Raw genomic sequence first — 16,424 nt, forward strand, 5'->3', positions numbered from 1 at the left:
AACTGCTAAGGAGCTGCATCAGAATTTGAATTTGATGGCAAAATAACATTTATGAGTGGGGAACTGCCAAACTGTACCTCCATTTCATAACAGAGGTACTAAGCCTCATGGATTTGTAATCTGATTTCCCAAGGTTATACAAATTAGCAGTGGTCCAGCCTAGCCTCTGTCATCACTGTTCTGGACACCAATCAGATGCCACTCACTGGTCCTCTTCCACTCTCTTGTATGTCCTTTGTCTCAGGTTTGTGAGGTTTCCTGTGGAGGAGCAGAAAGTGTAGCATCGATAGAGTTTTATGAAGTCAGAGGCAGTAGATCTAAGGGAGACAGGTGAAAAGGGTGGCTTTGACGATATTTCACAAACAGCTTTTGAGTGTGGGAGCGTGGCTCTCTCCTTTTGTTGAGTATTAGTTAGCTTCACGATACTATAATGAAACACACAAGATAACTTATAAAGGGAAAAGACTTAGTTTAGCTTACAGTTTTGGAGGTTGCAGCCCAGGCTTGGGCTATTAGGTTATATTAGGAAGGCAGTGAAAGGGAACACCTGGTAGAAGAACTGCTCACTTCAGGTCTAGGAAGCAAAAGTGAGAAGGGCTGAGGTCCTACAGTTCCTGTTAAGGGTGCGCTCTCAATTACCGTAGGGCCTTCCACCACATGTCTTCTACCTCCTCCCAGTAGCTGCACCCATGATGGCCTTCTGTGAAGTATGGAGACTGTCATTCCTGTCTCTTCCTGAAGGTGGTGCTGTGTTACTATGGCCTGAGCCTGAGTCTGGCTCAGAGCCTGCAGTCTGTGGTTTTAAAAATCCAGAGCTAGCCACATGTGTTTGCATAATGGCAAGCCATCTTCCTTGGCTTCTGCCCCTAATGTCAGATGCCCGTTGTCATTTCCAGGAAAAGCAACAATCAGAGTACGAAGGGCTGACTGGGGACTTAAAGGCAGAACAGAACATCTATGCCCATCTGGCAAAGACTCAGGACACAGACAGGTAAGTGACTCTCTTCAGACACCACAGCCACACATACTTCCTGATAAGTACTGCTGGTTTCTGAGCAAGAAAAAGCCCCATCCAACATGGCAATCCTTCAAAGTAGTTAGCTAGTGAACATCTCTTTTATTGGTCAGATGTACCTATTTTCAATCAAGAATTGCCTGTTTAGAACAACAAAATTAGCATTAAAATAGAATATTTGCTCAGAGTTTCAGTTCTTCATTGTGTATTTAGGAAGTTGTTTTATGTGTCTACTCTCAGATGTTCCTCATAGCTGTTGCATGAGGAAAATACTAAGATTATACCTATTGCATGTGATCTCTTGAAACCAAGAAAGGTTAGGGACTTGCCCAGGGTCACACAGGTGTTAGCAAAGCCCTGGGACATAGCCACATCTCCATGTCTTTGAGTGACACATGTCTGTAGAACTGCTAAAATGATTTTGTGTCATTGAAGGGTGGTAAGGATGGTCAGCTGAAGCCAATGGTATTCCTGTTAGCCTCCTGCTCCTAGCTCCACCTCTGTGTCCCCAGTAGGTAGCCTGTCCTGTCCTTTGTGCATCTGTAAATACTTGGTCTGTACTCAGGATAAAATTGAAAGATAATGTTATTCATTTCAAAACAGTAGAGAAACAGAAGTGGGTGGTGATTATTATGGAACAAGATTGGCCACAGCTTCCTGGTTATTGGTCTGTGGAATAGAGAAGTGGAAAAAGGACTCATTATTTTAGTTTACCTTTTTCTGAATAGATCCCCAAATTTCCATAGTTAAAAGCATGGCCGTTATTTTTCTTTTACCTATGCCTTTTGCTCTTCCCACACTGGGCTCTTCAATATTCCATGCCCTATGTGTACCTGCTTCTGCCATGCCCTGCTGTTTCCTGCCCTAATGGCCCAGGGTTTCCCTGCTCTGTCTTAAAATTTCCCTTTAGAACTAGCCCAAGTGTCTCTCTGTCAGGAGGCTCATCTGGTCTCCAAGTCAGTTGCCTCCCTGTGCCCCCACCCCTTCTCTCAGGGCAGGATTATCTGCAGGGACCAGTTCTTCAGGCAAGGCAGAGCAAGTGCTAGGGGACTGCTCTGTTTAGGAATGCCCCTCCTCCAGCACTGATCTTCTAGCTTATGAAGTAATTTTCAAACTTCAGACTTGAAATGAGTTTAGAGAAGGCAGAAAATATGCTAAATGAGCTAGGTGGTGTGGACATATCTGAGAAAGCCTGGCCACTGTGGGGAAGGCATGGAGTCAGGCATGAAAACTCAAGGGGGAGAGAAATTTTTCTTTCATTGTATAATACTTCTGACAGGATCCCGAGTAGACTCTGCGCTCAGTGAGACTTTAAGTGTGGGTTGTAGTTGCTCTCAAGCACTCTCAGCATCTGAATGGCTCCTAGTTTCATAAGCTTTTTCCTAGTGAATAAAAACATGAATGAGACTCAAAAGGGCCAAGGCTGTAGCTAATGAACAAGGATGCTTAAAAGGTCTCATACTCATCTGCGGACCTGGATTCACATCCCAGCTCCAGCACTTAGCAGGTCCAAGCTTGTGGGTTCATCTCTCACCCTGAGGCTTTGGGTGTGTATTTGTAAAGTGGAGATGGGCTGGCCTGCCCTCCTCCTTACCTAATCCTTGCCTATTTTCCTTCCTTACCCTCTTCCCAACTTACCTGCCTCCAAACCTACTTACCTGTCTATTTCTCTATCCACCTCCTGTCTTCCAGCCTTGATAGCATTGTTATAGAACATGAAAGAGTTTAAATGAGAAGGCCTCTATAGGTTCATGTATTTGAATACTTGGCCCCTGTTGCTGGGACTGTTTTAGAAAGATTAACAGGTATATTATTGCATGTGGTTTTTGAGGTTTCAAAAGCCCACACCATTTACAATTGGCTTCAAAGACATGTGCTTGTATATCAAGAAATAAGCTCTGGAAATGCCCCAGTGCCATTCTCCCTGCCATGATGATTATAGACTCTCATTCTCTGAAGCTGTAAGCCACAATGAACTCTTCTATATTCTGTCTTAGTCATAGTATCTTAGTACAATAATAGAAAAGTATCTAAAGCATGAGGGCAGATACTATATAACTTTTAATGCTGCCTGGCAGTCATGAAGCTCTTGGTAAACAGCAACATTTATTAGTAATAACATCAAAAGCCCAGTCTCTCTGTCCTATACATAGCTATAGAGTTTTGGATGCTCACACCTTGGTGAAAACAGAAGACAAAGTTACAGATGAGAGCCAGTTGAGATCCTCTGTGTAGTTTAACACTGCTCACTCTGGAAATATGGTAAAGGTAGTGTCCTATAAGGACATACTTGTGATTAAAGTGAGAAAGGAAGGGATAGCCACCATGAGCCTGGTCACATTAGCTTGGCAGTACTCAGAAGTTGGTGACTTTAGTTCCATATTGCAGTGATGAATGATCAGAGCTTAGACTTTCTAGGATCTATACTGAGGCCGTTATTGAAATGTCCTCTCAACCAGGGGTGATTTCAGTTGTTGCTCAATCTCAGCAGTGTGGGACTCTTTGGGGCTAGACGGATATAGTCTACAGTGGGAATACTATGTACTGTAGGATGTTAATACTATCCCTAGTTCTGCCTGCTGATTAGTGCCACACTGCTCCATCCAGATATAGTTGTAACAACTACAAATGGCCCCATATATTCCCTAATCTCTTCAGTGGGTACAAAATTCTCTCTAGATGAGAATACCTATGTTAATACCCAAGGGGGAAAAAAAACCTTTGGTTCATCACATGAATAAGGTTAATGATGTTTGCTGAGTATATACCAAGCTTTCTCATGTAATATCTCATTTAAGCTCCAAAACTAATTCAAGGGAAAGTTGTAATTATCTCATTTTGTAACTGAAGCAGCTTACAGGTCTGGCCTAGTGATTTTAGGGCTGGTTAGTGGCAGTATCCTCCTTTGAACCTTGTATTTCTCCTCCTGGCCATTCCATTCTTCCACCTTGTTCCTAAAAGAATGCACAGTGCTTGTTTTTCTCTGAGCAAACCCACTTTTGTTCAGCTGGATTCTCCCACCTCACAGAGACTCTGGAGTTGGGAAAATAGGAGTGAGAAATCTGAAGCATCAACTGTGCACTTCTCACGATGTCAGGAAACGGAAGCATTGGTGCAGTGGGTAGCCTGCCTCAACCCAGTGGGAGGAGCCTCCCTGATTACATGGCTTGGCAGCATACCTTGTGCAAAGCCTGCGCTGTGCTGTGACTTATATGGAAGGATTTCCATCTGCCAAACAGATTGACCCTTACAATGGTTGTGAAGGGGAGGTAGGTACATGTTTCTCATAGGCCCTTCCCTCACATGAAGACTGCCTCACAACTAACTGTCCTTGGCACACAAGCAAGGAAGAATAGACAGAAAACCTCGTTTCCTCCAGTGTATGGTGATTTGTGTGTACATTCTCGTGGATGGAGCTGGAGAAGTGGAGCTTGAGTCTGTTTCTCACAGAAGCCCAGCAACAGCTCCCAACCACTCTTGAAAAATCTGATGTAAACGCTTATGAGCCTTTCCCTAGAAACTCCATATATTTATACAATTTTACAGATAGTTACAGAGCAGTGATGAACCCTGTCAGGGAGCTGTATGTCAGACACTGGAAGAGAGTGATAGATTTCTTAGTGTTTAAGAAGGAAACTTTCTGATTCATTTTAAAAATACTCCTGTGCTTTGATCCACTGCATAGCTGAGTATCTTTAAGATACTCAGTAACCTGAATGTCAAACTACACAGTAGGCTCAAAGCTCTAGAGTGGTGACTGTATCTGTGTTGCAGGTGTCAGCTCGCTTTCCATGCTCCTCTGAGAGTTAAGTGTGTGTCATTCAGATCATGGGGCACTTGCACATGGATGTAAGTCCAAATCCTTTCTGTGGATCTGTACTGTCTAGTAGAACAGCTATTAGCAATGCGATTACTCAAATTTACACTTACTTTCTATTTAATAAAATTAAACATTCAGTTCCTTGGTACATTAAGCCCCATTTCAGATGTTGAGTAGGCACATTAGCGAGTGGCTGCTGTATTAGTGTATAGAACATGCCCATCACTGAAGGAACTTCTTTGGGAAGGATTCCTCACGATTAATGCAGCTCTAAGAGGCATAGCATTTTCATGTCCTCACTGGGTTCTGGGCTTCTTGGACTGTGTTGATCAACATGTTATACTCAATACCTGCTCTTACAGAACAGTGCATTCATACTGTGCATTTTTCAGTTGGGTTGAGTTACTACAATAGAGTTCTGTTGGCCGTGAATTGGTCTGCTTCTGTCTTACTGTGGAACTTACTTTTCTTTTGTTTTTCTTTCCTCCTGACCCTCACCCCAGTATAATCTTTCTGATCTGTTCCCTCTCTTCTGAAGCTTGGGTCCTGGGTGAGAGAGACTCTTATACACTAAGGCTTCTCAAGGCATTAGTTCAAGCAGTGGAGCGTTCTAGAGAATTAGATTCTTTCCACCTTCTGTGCCTATAGTAGACACTAGTAAGGAGTGAGTCAAAGTAAATGGAGAACTGTCACCTGATCTGATATGCTGTGTTCATTAAAAATGTTATCAGAAACCTTTACAAATATGAGTGAATATTTAAGCAAGGGAAACACAGTTCTACCTTGCACACCCAGTGGTAATTAGGCTTTGTAGAAATACTTATGGAGAAAATGATACAGGAAAGATAGCATGTGTTGATCAGTGGGGGCATCATAGCAATTTTTATTTTCTCTATAGTTACCTTTTTTTGTAATAAACACTTTTATAACAAGAAAAAAATCACCCTACATGTGACATAAAAACCACAGATTGCTAGGCTTTGTATCTTAAAGCATAAATCAGTGTGTCTTATAATTTCTGGTGTCTTGTTTTACCAAGTGTCAGCAACCTACAGGCTGAGTTGAAAGAGGTTCTTGCCCTTCGGAAGCAGCTGGAGCAGGATGTGCTTGCCTATCGGAATTTGCAGAAGGCCCTGCAGGAGCAGCTCAGTGAAATTCGGAGTCGAGAAGGTATAGGCTTCTTTCTATGGCTTTCCCATTGGTTGTTTCCCACCAAGGGTCTTAGTCGAACTAAAACCCTAGACCAGAGGTAGAATGTCTTCAGGATCCTCTTTTCTGACTGAGTCTGCATCTGACTGGCTTCAGCCTTTCTAATGGAAGGGCCCATTAAAAGCTTAGTCATTCTGTAGGGGTTGATCTGTGGCTGGGTTGTCTCCCGCCCACCTATGTGTTTTATTTGCTATTCTAGTTCCAGATAACCTGGGGGACGGTAATCAATCCTCATTGAATGCACTTTTCCTGCCTTATCTCCATTGAGTGGGACCACACAAATATTGAGCAAGATTGCTGTTTTAGAATCATACATGGAGGGCACCAGTACCAGGAACTATGGGATAGTACAGCAGTATCCATCACAGTGCATCTGGGCTCTCTGTTTTGCTATGCACTCCTTATATTCTGGTTAGTGTCTTGTTCCTTTCTTCATCTCCAGCCCCAGTGCTTGGCATGTGTGGTAGAAACTGATTGTGGTTGACTTCTTTGTAGTCTGTTCTGGGCATAAGATGCATGGCTTTAGGCTCAAGCCTTTCCATCTCTGCTCCTCACAGTCATTCAGTTTGGCAGAGAAGGTGTTAACTTTCCTGTATAGATGAAGGAGCTGAGCTGGGCATAGAGTCGTTGATTTGCATCATCTGACCCAGGAAGTAATAATTGGAGGTTTAGTGCTCTGTTTTAAGAACACTACCACTGGCCATGTGTATTAAACAAGACTCTGTGGTGGTACTCCATTCAAATGAATGCCCCCTGATTTTTCCCATCCTATTAGAATGTAATGTGTGCAGACTCTAACACACTGGTAACTGATACCCTTTTGTATTCCCACTGGCAGATAGGTTTTATATTTGGTGTATGCTTTCTTCCCAAAGAACTCTGGGACCAGAAAAGTATATCAGCCACTTTCGTGTACTTCCAAGTCTGTGCTTGCTATCTCATCTAAATTTTGTGTATTCATACCTAAGCCAGTACCGCTCTTATTTGAACTGAAATTATCATTTACCTGTGCCATTGAGAGTGGTCTCCAGGTACAGCACTTGATAGGCAAATTGAAATTCAGAATTGGCTACAGTAGTAGCCCACAGACCAGATGAAACCACACATTGAAACATCAGCTTGTTGAACATGCAAAATTACTTTTGCTCTGGAGGTTGTGCTTTAACTCCTGTGTGCTTCAGCTCCGCTACCCCAGTCCTTTGTGATTGCTTTGGGTGAAAAGGTAAGCCTTGGGAGGATCTGTTTCTAATAGTCTTTCTCCTCTCCCCTACCCTACTATTTATTTATTTATTTATTTATTTATTTATTTATTTATTTATTTTGTGCAGAAGAGCCGTTTTCATTTTATAGTGATCAGACATCGTATCTAAGTATTTGCCTTGAAGATCACAATCAGTTTCAATTGGAGCATTTTTCTCAAGAAGAACTCAAGAAAAAGGTATTGACCGATCTGTTCACTTTTCTGGCCTGTTCTTATCTCTTTGGTTCCTGATCTCAGAGGTGTGAAGGTCTCAAGCCCTTTCCTTTCCTGCCTGCTGTATCTTTTATGAATTGCTGCATAGTTCCTCAGATGGATGGTGCTAGCGGTGCTCCCCAGGATAGGTTCTCATATCCAGGCTGGATACCTTAGCCCAGGCCCACTTTCCTGAGAAAGTGCTTGGCCTACCCCCTACAATGAGCAAGTCACTTTTCTCAAGTCACTCACTTCCTAGTAAAAAATCCTGCTTGATTTCCCTCCCATACCGATTAGTGATATTTAGTTACTAGTGTCTAGATGTCTGGAGGGTGAGCCTCTTAAGAGTAGTCTTAATCTTATTTTTATTTCTTTCATCCCAGGACCTGGCACATAGATTTGAATATATGTAGTTTCCAGCCTTATCATTGCATGTATCTTTCTTAAATGCAAGGTTTTCAGTCTATAGATATGTGATATGGTTGTAGTGACATAATATTTCAAGGATCATTGTTAGGAATAGGGTGTGTGTGTGTGTGTGTGTGTGTGTGTGTGTGTGTGTGTAAGCCAAAGATTGGTGTCAGTCTTCCTCTATCACTCTCCACCTTATTTTTACAGCAGGGTCTTCCCTCCTCTTCTATAGCAGAAGACAAGGTAGATTTTTTTTTTAATTTTCTTTAAAGGTTAAGAACCTTTTTAAAAATTATCAGATGCTGGCATTTGGAACTTGTAGGAAACAAAATGAGTCTGCTCAATTGCCTGTGACTTGGCCTAGCAGGACCTAGGCCTGGATTTAGAGTACTGAGCTGACCCAAAGCATCATGTGCTGTCTTGTGTGGAGTCTGCTGCTCTGTCCCATGTTGGCACTTTGATTTTTGTTATGTCTTAGAGTTTTCCAGATGGGCCAGCTCTGGCAGCCAGAACAGTGAACTTTGTATCACTGTTTACTCATTATAAGATAGCCTCTCCATCTCCCCAGGAATTTTGCTGAGAATGGTTGACTAAACCGATAGGGTTATTGCTTTATTAAGGACAGCTCATTATAACTGACATTGCTAACTGAATATAGAGAAGGAGGTCTCTGTTGTCAAGGATGCTCTGACATAGTTGGAGAAACTTCAGCTCTGGAGAATCTTTCCTCCAGAATGCTATGTCACAAGACAAACATGTTAGTTGCCATTGACCAAATGCCTTTAGTGGTTCTGGCAAGTTCTCATTCTGTAGACCTGTGCTATTCTAACCTTGTCTGTAGACACAGAAGCTGAGGATAACTCAGGTAGCAGATAGCCTTCTCACAAGTCATATCTCTCTGCCTTGAAGTGCGACCTCTATGTTTTTGCTCTTTCCTCCAGGTCAATGATCTCATACAGCTTGTGAGGGATCTGCACACAGACAACCAGCACCTGAAGAAAACCATTTTTGATCTCTCTTCCATGGGTTTCCAGGGTAATGACAGGCTTGAGTCAACAAAACAAGCAGAGGTAAGAAGGGCTTGCTTATTGCCATGTGCTAATTGCAGAGAGGACACCTGACACACATACACGCACCTCAAATGCCACAAACCTTTCCTCCAGTTTTTAGGACCATCTGCCTGAGAGAGGGCTTTGAAATTCTCATTGCTGTGGTGGAGTCTTGAGAGCCTTGTTGGTCACTGGGACTGTCCATGGGCTTACTCCAACTCAGGCCATGTCTTATATGTTTGATATCCTGTGATGTTGTTACCATGGCCTGGCTCTGGATATTTGCTGCTGATGGCCCATCTGATGAGTGATGTGTTCTCAGAGCAATTTGGAGAATGGCCATGGCTCCAGAGAGCTTCCATAGTATGCATCCAGCCTTGGAATGTCTGTAACTTAAAGGAAGATGTCTACATACCCAACCTGCCCCTCAACCCCCACTGCTGACATTTGTCTCATTTCTTGTTTGTAACCATGCTGTACAGGGTAGGATCCTGAAGCTGTGTTGGGAGCAGGATACATTGAATTTCTCTAGGCTTGGCTAGCCTATTTCTCCAGTGCAAGAATCTGGCCCCATGTGTGAATTAGCATCATTTTTGAAGCCAGGCTGTTTTCATCATGAGTGCAAAGGATCTTTTCTTACAGAAGTCCCTCAGGATCAAAACTGGCATTTTCCTGGGTGGACTTAACTCAGCCTGGAGTACCAGGTACATACAGGCCTCACATCTATGTCCACGCCATTTCTTTGGAGAGGTTTATGGGCTGTCTTTCCACTTTCCCCGTGGGAACTGCTCAGAGGTACTATATTTATGCTGTGCTTTGGCTGTCTGCTTTCTTTGAGGCAGGGATTATTATTGATCTTGGCCTCCAGGGCTCCAGATAATTTTGAAAACCAAGAGCAACGGCAGGCCACTTACGGGAGAAACAAGTCTCTCAGCTTACTTCCTCTGAGGCCGAGTTTTTAATAAGCAGCTCCTTCTTCACCATCTCCATTTGAGCTGTAAATGCCGAGTTTTGTTTGTTCATTTGCCCTTTGAAAAAAATCTGTTAAATGTCCCATTATGTCCTTTGGAGAATAGAGGCCTTTTCCTCTGCCCACTCTAAGATCTTAATAGCAGCTGATTCGGATTTGAGTCATTTGTCAGATTGCACTTCAATTTGATGTTCCCTGTGAAAAGCCTTTTCCTTTAGCACAGTTCCCTTGACTTCCTCAGAATGGGATGGGAATACATGCATGGAAAGATGGTTCTAATTTGGAACTGAGGGAGGAGAAGGAGCCAGGGTGAGGTGCGATGTGAAAGAGGGGGAGACTGCTGTTCTCAGAGTGGGAGTGTTTGTCTCCTTCACAAGAAACAAGGCAGGGACAGCTGGAAATGGCCATGTTGCCCACTGCTTTCTCTGAGTAGCAAGACTTACAGAGTAGGGGTCACAAAGCATAATATCTGTTCTCTTGGAGGCTGTAAATCAGAAAAAGAGAGTTGGGGATGGGAGGGGAGAGGAGAAGAGAGAGAGATCTTAGAATATGGAGAACTGACCTTAATCCTGTTGCTTTAAAACAGCGTAATTGAGATTTCAAAGCCTTCCCTTCTGATCCTGATCGTGCCACTTACATTGAAAGGCAGTTTTGCCTCCTGTTGTTTTTTCTAATTGTCATTAAGTCGTTGCATCATTCTCACCTTACCTAGGAACTGCAGTTTAATAGCCTAACTCCTTGTTGGACACATGGATTGCCTCAAGTGGTTGTTGAAAATTCTCTGTACATGGGTCTTTCCCTGTTTTAGGATTACTTCCTTTAGACTGTATTCTCAGATTTGTAATTACTAATGTATACTGATATACAGTAAGCATACAGTTTGCTTTCAGCTACCTTCCCCTAACAAGGTACAGGTAGGAATAGTTTGGAGGTCTAATAGAGTTTATCATGTTTCTTTCCAAAGTGACTACTCCAAATCAGAACCATCCCATCAGTACTTGAGGATGCACACTTTCCAGTATGGATAGTTTATGTAGAAATCATCCAGGTGAACAACTGCTATACTGCTGTTATAATAAGCTTAATTATAAAAGTCTCTATCGAGGTACAACTGTTTTCTTATATGTGTTTGCCAGTTATTACTTGATGGAGTCACCATCATACAGGGTAATTTCAGCAGGATATAGTCAGGGTAGTGAATGTTGAAACCCATGACTGCAGCTTGTGGAATTGACATCTCTAGTTGGGGACATGTGAAAAGGAGGATGCTGGCAAGATATGGTACTCAGGAAGGTTAGTAGTTGCTGTCACTTACGTGGTTTTTTTTTTTTTTTTTTGTCATTCTTAAGTGTGGTTAGAAAGCTGAGGATGGGGAGACATGGAGATAGAGCTTAATTTAATTGAGCTCAGGTGTTAGTAAGGCTGACACATTGATTAAGAAATAGACCTTGGGTGAATCTCAAGCAATGTCTTGTAAATTTTTCCACCTGGCAACTCCTTTTCCCCTGAGGAGATTCTACATAGTCTTAGCCATCTAGCTATGCACAGGGCACAGCTTCTGGTAATAAATCATAAAGAAATGGGTTTTAGAACAAGTCTTTGGTGTACATATAGTTTTACCATTTTTTAAAGATAGAAGCGAATTTAAATGCTAATGAGATGGATGTGCTTGTTTATTTTTATTTAAAGGTTTAAATCTTGGCTGAATATTTATCATGTAGGGTGTATAGCATCTGCAACATTTTTCAGAGTTGATTGACATTTTGATTTTATAATATCAATTCTATGAATATTGCCTCATATAAATACATTGTACAAAAAAGCAGAAGTGTGTTTAGGGGCCATTTCAGGAATTGTTGGACAGGGATGGAGAGATGGTTCAGCAACTAAGGGTGCTTGGTGCCCTATCATGAGGACTGGGTTAGGGATCCCAGTGCCTACGTAAAAAACTGGGAGTCTTCAAATACCTGTAACACTAGTAGCCTCTGCATGCACACAGTTGCACACACATGCATTAAAAATATTCATGTTTACACAGAGATACAGATTAATACACAAAATGAAATAAGATATAAAAAATATTGTCAATTCTGACTTAATCTCAAGCTACGCTTCATTTAACAAATTTTTAATGAGATTTTGCCACTAACTCAAATAGCAGTTTTTCAAAACTGTGTAATACAAAGGTGAACCAATTTGATGCTTACATATTGAGAGATGATAAGAAAGTGCTAAATCTATTTTCTGTAATTAATGCATGTGTCTGTAAGAACAGTAACGTGTACACAGTAATTGATCGCATTCAGTAGTCTCAAATGCGAGCCAAGATGGTTGGTATTACAGAGTATGCAGGCATGCACACTTCAGGGTGCATGTGTCCAGTTTTTAGAGCAAAAACTGTGTTGAACTTGACTGCTGCAATATGGGCAATTGGTACCATGAACCCTTCAGAGTTTGAAATTATTTTTGGTAGTCATGTGTTCAGGAACCTTTTACTGTTGCCAGTGTTGTTGTGACCCTCACATTCAGTTATGTGACTGTATATATATGGGCACTGCAAATCCAGGCATGTTGGCGAGCAAGCACCTGTAGTGCTAGCACTGGGGAAGTGGAGCTAGGAGGATCGGAAGGATCTCCTACACTATGTAATGAGTTTGAAGTGAACTTGGGTCACATGAGACCCTGTCTCACAACAAAACCAAACAATAATAACAAAATGTCAGTATACCCAGTCTTTCTGTATAAATATATCCATCAAATATAAATAACATTAATAAAATATTTAAGGTCATTATATAAGACATTAAGCCATTTATTGATCCATATTTTAAAAAATAAACACATTTTTTCCTACGTTGATTTTCTATTGTCTAGAAAAATAGAAGCGACAATCATAATTATCATTTTGAAAATAATTATAGACATTAATGGAGTACTGTATGATATTTGGATACATATGTGTACTGTGTAATATTTAAGCCAAGGCAAATATATTTAGTTCATAAGCATTTTTTCATTTCTTTAAGATTAAAATTTGTTCTGCTGGTTTCATGATTTGTATGTTATTTTATCTTTAGGTGTCTTCTGCGCAGCAGCCTACATGTTGCTTCTATCTAACCACACACTATAGGCCTTTCCCCAGCCCTCCATTTTCTCCCTGCTCACCCTCACTGGCCTCCAGTACCACTGCTTTCTAAAGTACTACAAGGCTGACTTGTTTAGATTCCACTTGAATGAGATCATGTGGTACTTACTTGCTACCTAGACTCTGTTAACATTTCTTAACCTCTCTGGCTTCGTTTTGTCTTTTTTTTTTTTTTAATTATTTCAATGATTGTAAGAATCAGTATATTTGAAATATTTAATTAAGCCTGTATGTATTTAACTAACATATGTATTTTAACTACAAATTCATATTGCATTTATTTAGTGTATTTGTGTGTGTCTCTCTGTGTGTGTGTGCTTTCATGTGTACATGTACACATGTTGAGGTGAGAAGGCATTTGAAAGAGATAGTTCTCCTTTCCACCATATGGAGGCTGAACTCAGATTGTCAAGCTTGGTGGCAAGTGCCTTTACTCAACTGAGCCATCTCCCCCACCCTTAACCAGTATGTATTTTATAGTTACTCTTTCTTGCTTGCTTGCTTTTCCTTCCTTCCTTCCTTCCTTCCTTCTTTCCTTCCTTCCTTCCTTCCTCCCTCCCTCCCTCCCTCCCTCCCTCCCTCCCTCCCTCCCTCCCTCCCTCCCGCCCTTCCTTTCTTCTTTCCTTCCTTCTTCCCTTTGTCCCTCCCTCTTTCCCTCCCTCCCCCCCTCTGTTTTTCTTTCTTTCCTTCTTTATTTAATAAGTTCCACAGGAATATGTGTCTGTAAATGGAACTAAACTCTTTTCAAGATCTGTCATGTCCTTTTGTGTCTATCTCCCACTCCACCTACTCGTCTACTTTGTCTGCTGTGTTTTATTTAATTCTTTGTTAGACCTTCAAATAACTGGAATCACAGTGTGTTGACTCTTTGCTCATCATAATCATTTTGAAATTCATTTGTGTTGTTATGTGAGCTAATAGTTTCTTGTATCCCACTGTCTGAATGTATTTGTGTTTGTTCATTATGCTATTTGTGGACAAAAGATGATAGGACATTCATGCCCCCATCTTTGAGGACCTTTTTTTTCCTTAGTAAGTACCTAGGAGTAAGTTTAATATTTTTATACTCCTACAAACAAGTTAAATAGCTGTCTTTGGTCCTTATCTCTTAAATATATCTGCAGGGCATAGTAGCACAGACTTGTAATCCTAACACTAGAAGGCAAAGGCAAGAAGACCATACAAATTTGAGGCCAGAATGGTCTGGGTAGTAAGTTCCAGGCCAGTCAGAGGTATAGCAAAATCTAATCCCTTCTCCCCCTGCCAAGGATGCAAGGAAAAGGGCCAAGCTAATAGAGTTAGAGTACCTCACAAATTTTATAGGCAGATTTGTTAATGTTAGCCTGTTTCATGCTTTTTAGCATGGTAGGATATGGTTTGTGTTCAGCAGATCCATTTGATGTTTATTGTTGTGCAGATGTGGTAGGCCAGGGTGTTCTGGCCTTGATAACTTCTTAGAAAGTGACATTCCTAAGTCAGTTTGGTTTAGTTTGCATTTCTTAGGACAGAACAAGGTTCTTCCTCTTGAGGAAGATAACAAGGATTTCAGCTGAGCAGAGAGTTAAGATTGCAGTTGACTCATATAGTAACAGCTCTTGGGATGGAACCACAAGTATCCCATGTACACAGCTGTCCAACAAGTGACCCAGCCAGTGACTCTCCAACTTCCACCTACATGCTGCATTGGCACATGAGATTTGATGTGATTTTTGGAATTGCTTTGATTGATATCCTTATAGGCCATGGCGGGGGGCAGTTAGCAATAGCCAGTAGTTCTAAGTTTAGCTAAATATTTTCTTCTGGCTTTGGCATTTGTTTCTTTGTGTTTTCTTCTTGTTGTTGTTCTTTTTGTTGACTATTTGGAATTTTTAAGAAAAGACACTACTGACTTGTTCATGCATCTTCATGTTGTACACTTTTTGTTGTTGCATTTCTCACCCCAATCCATGCTCCCTATAGCTTGTGGCTACCAAGGAGGATGAGGACAATCATTTCCAGAGTGACCAGCATTTGGAGCAGAGTAGTAAGGTAGGAATATAGATGATTCCTTACTCTGTCTCACCCCTCTCACCCCGTGTCCAAATCAGTTTGCAATCTAGGGTGTGCATGGTCGATTTTCTGTTAATTTTGCCTGTATTGTATGTTTACTCGGTGCCAGGGAGGCAACAAAGAAACTGTTCTCTTTTTTATCAGTAGTTATGAAGTAGGTGACTGTGAGACAGTCATGAAAGGAAACATAGCTGGATAAGGACTAGGTAACTGTAGAACAATAAGGATTGGCTCTTGGATCTGGATAGATATTTAATGATCTAATCCACACTGTTTATGCATTGGCAACTGAGACCTGTGAGAGGAGATGAATTGTCTAAGGCATAGGTTATGTCAGTGATGGAAGTAAGATCTGAATCCTTGGGTATGGACTCTCAGGTCATCTGATTGAAGTGCAAGGGACCCTGATGGAACTGAGTGGCTCTCTGCAATCTGTTGACCCATGTAATGCAGCTTGGTAGCATTATAGTCATTAACTCCAACCATGTAGAATCTTCTTCTTCTTCTTTTTTTTTTTTTTTCATTTAGAATCTTCTAGTCACTTTGCTACTGAACAGTTGGGCTAAAAGAAACTTGAACATTGAGATATGGTGAGATAAGGATGCCACAGGTTTGACTGAGATGTAGTAAGATAGATGCTGCACGTATGACACTGTAGGTGTCCAAGGTACCTACATTCACGGAGCCATGAGTGGGTCATAGCTGATATGGATAGTTGTGGAACACAAATCAATGGGAATGGGTGCTTTGGAATCCCATAAACATGGTTTTGAGCCTTGGCTATGTCACTCTTGCCTCTCCCTTCCTTGCTCACCTTCTAAACTTGAATTTCCACTGCCCTTATGTATAGGGTGTCTCCTTATGTATAGGGTGTCTCCACACTGAAACCAAAAGCATTTCTTAAGTGCTCACCAAATGATAATAATTTCTGCTTTTATTACTGTATGCTAGATTTTTTCATGTTTTGTAGATTATCTATTCTATGGATTTAGTAACTGAATTGATGACAAACAAGAACCTATAAATAACAGCTCATTTGTGTGACTCTTGTCTTCCATTTGAAAAATCTTAATCATTTTTCCAGTGTGGAGAGATTGAGTGATGGCTAATGTGTGTATCACTAACAGTAATGAGTCAAGAGGAGTTATTTATAGACTGGTTGAGGAAGTTTACAGCTTTGGAAAGGGACAAGCGGATGCTAATTGTGCTGTCTCAGGACATGCCCAAAACAGGTTTTAACTGGAAGTCTTTGTGGTAGTGTTCCTCTGGGAGACCCAGTGACCCAGGAAGGTGATCTGTAAAT

General features: G+C 41.4%; 1 protein-coding gene across 4 annotated transcripts in view; it reads left to right on the forward strand.

The window, feature by feature from the left end:
• Positions 1-16,424, forward strand: part of Cdk5rap2 (CDK5 regulatory subunit associated protein 2) — a 185,866-nt gene that overhangs the window by 99,702 nt on the left and 69,740 nt on the right. For 3 of the 4 annotated variants that reach the window (XM_028754629.1, XM_028754631.1, XM_028754632.1), the window contains exons 15-19: positions 897-991; positions 5,875-6,005; positions 7,373-7,482; positions 8,850-8,978; positions 15,032-15,100. In XM_028754629.1, coding sequence (XP_028610462.1) covers positions 897-991; positions 5,875-6,005; positions 7,373-7,482; positions 8,850-8,978; positions 15,032-15,100 — 534 coding nt within the window. The remainder of the gene's footprint in view (positions 1-896; positions 992-5,874; positions 6,006-7,372; positions 7,483-8,849; positions 8,979-15,031; positions 15,101-16,424) is intronic. The other variant, XM_028754630.1, reaches the window with a different exon arrangement.

The sequence above is a fragment of the Grammomys surdaster genome, unplaced genomic scaffold, assembly GCF_004785775.1.
Source record: "Grammomys surdaster isolate TR1022 unplaced genomic scaffold, NIH_TR_1.0 126029, whole genome shotgun sequence".
Classification (NCBI taxonomy): domain Eukaryota; kingdom Metazoa; phylum Chordata; class Mammalia; order Rodentia; family Muridae; genus Grammomys; species Grammomys surdaster.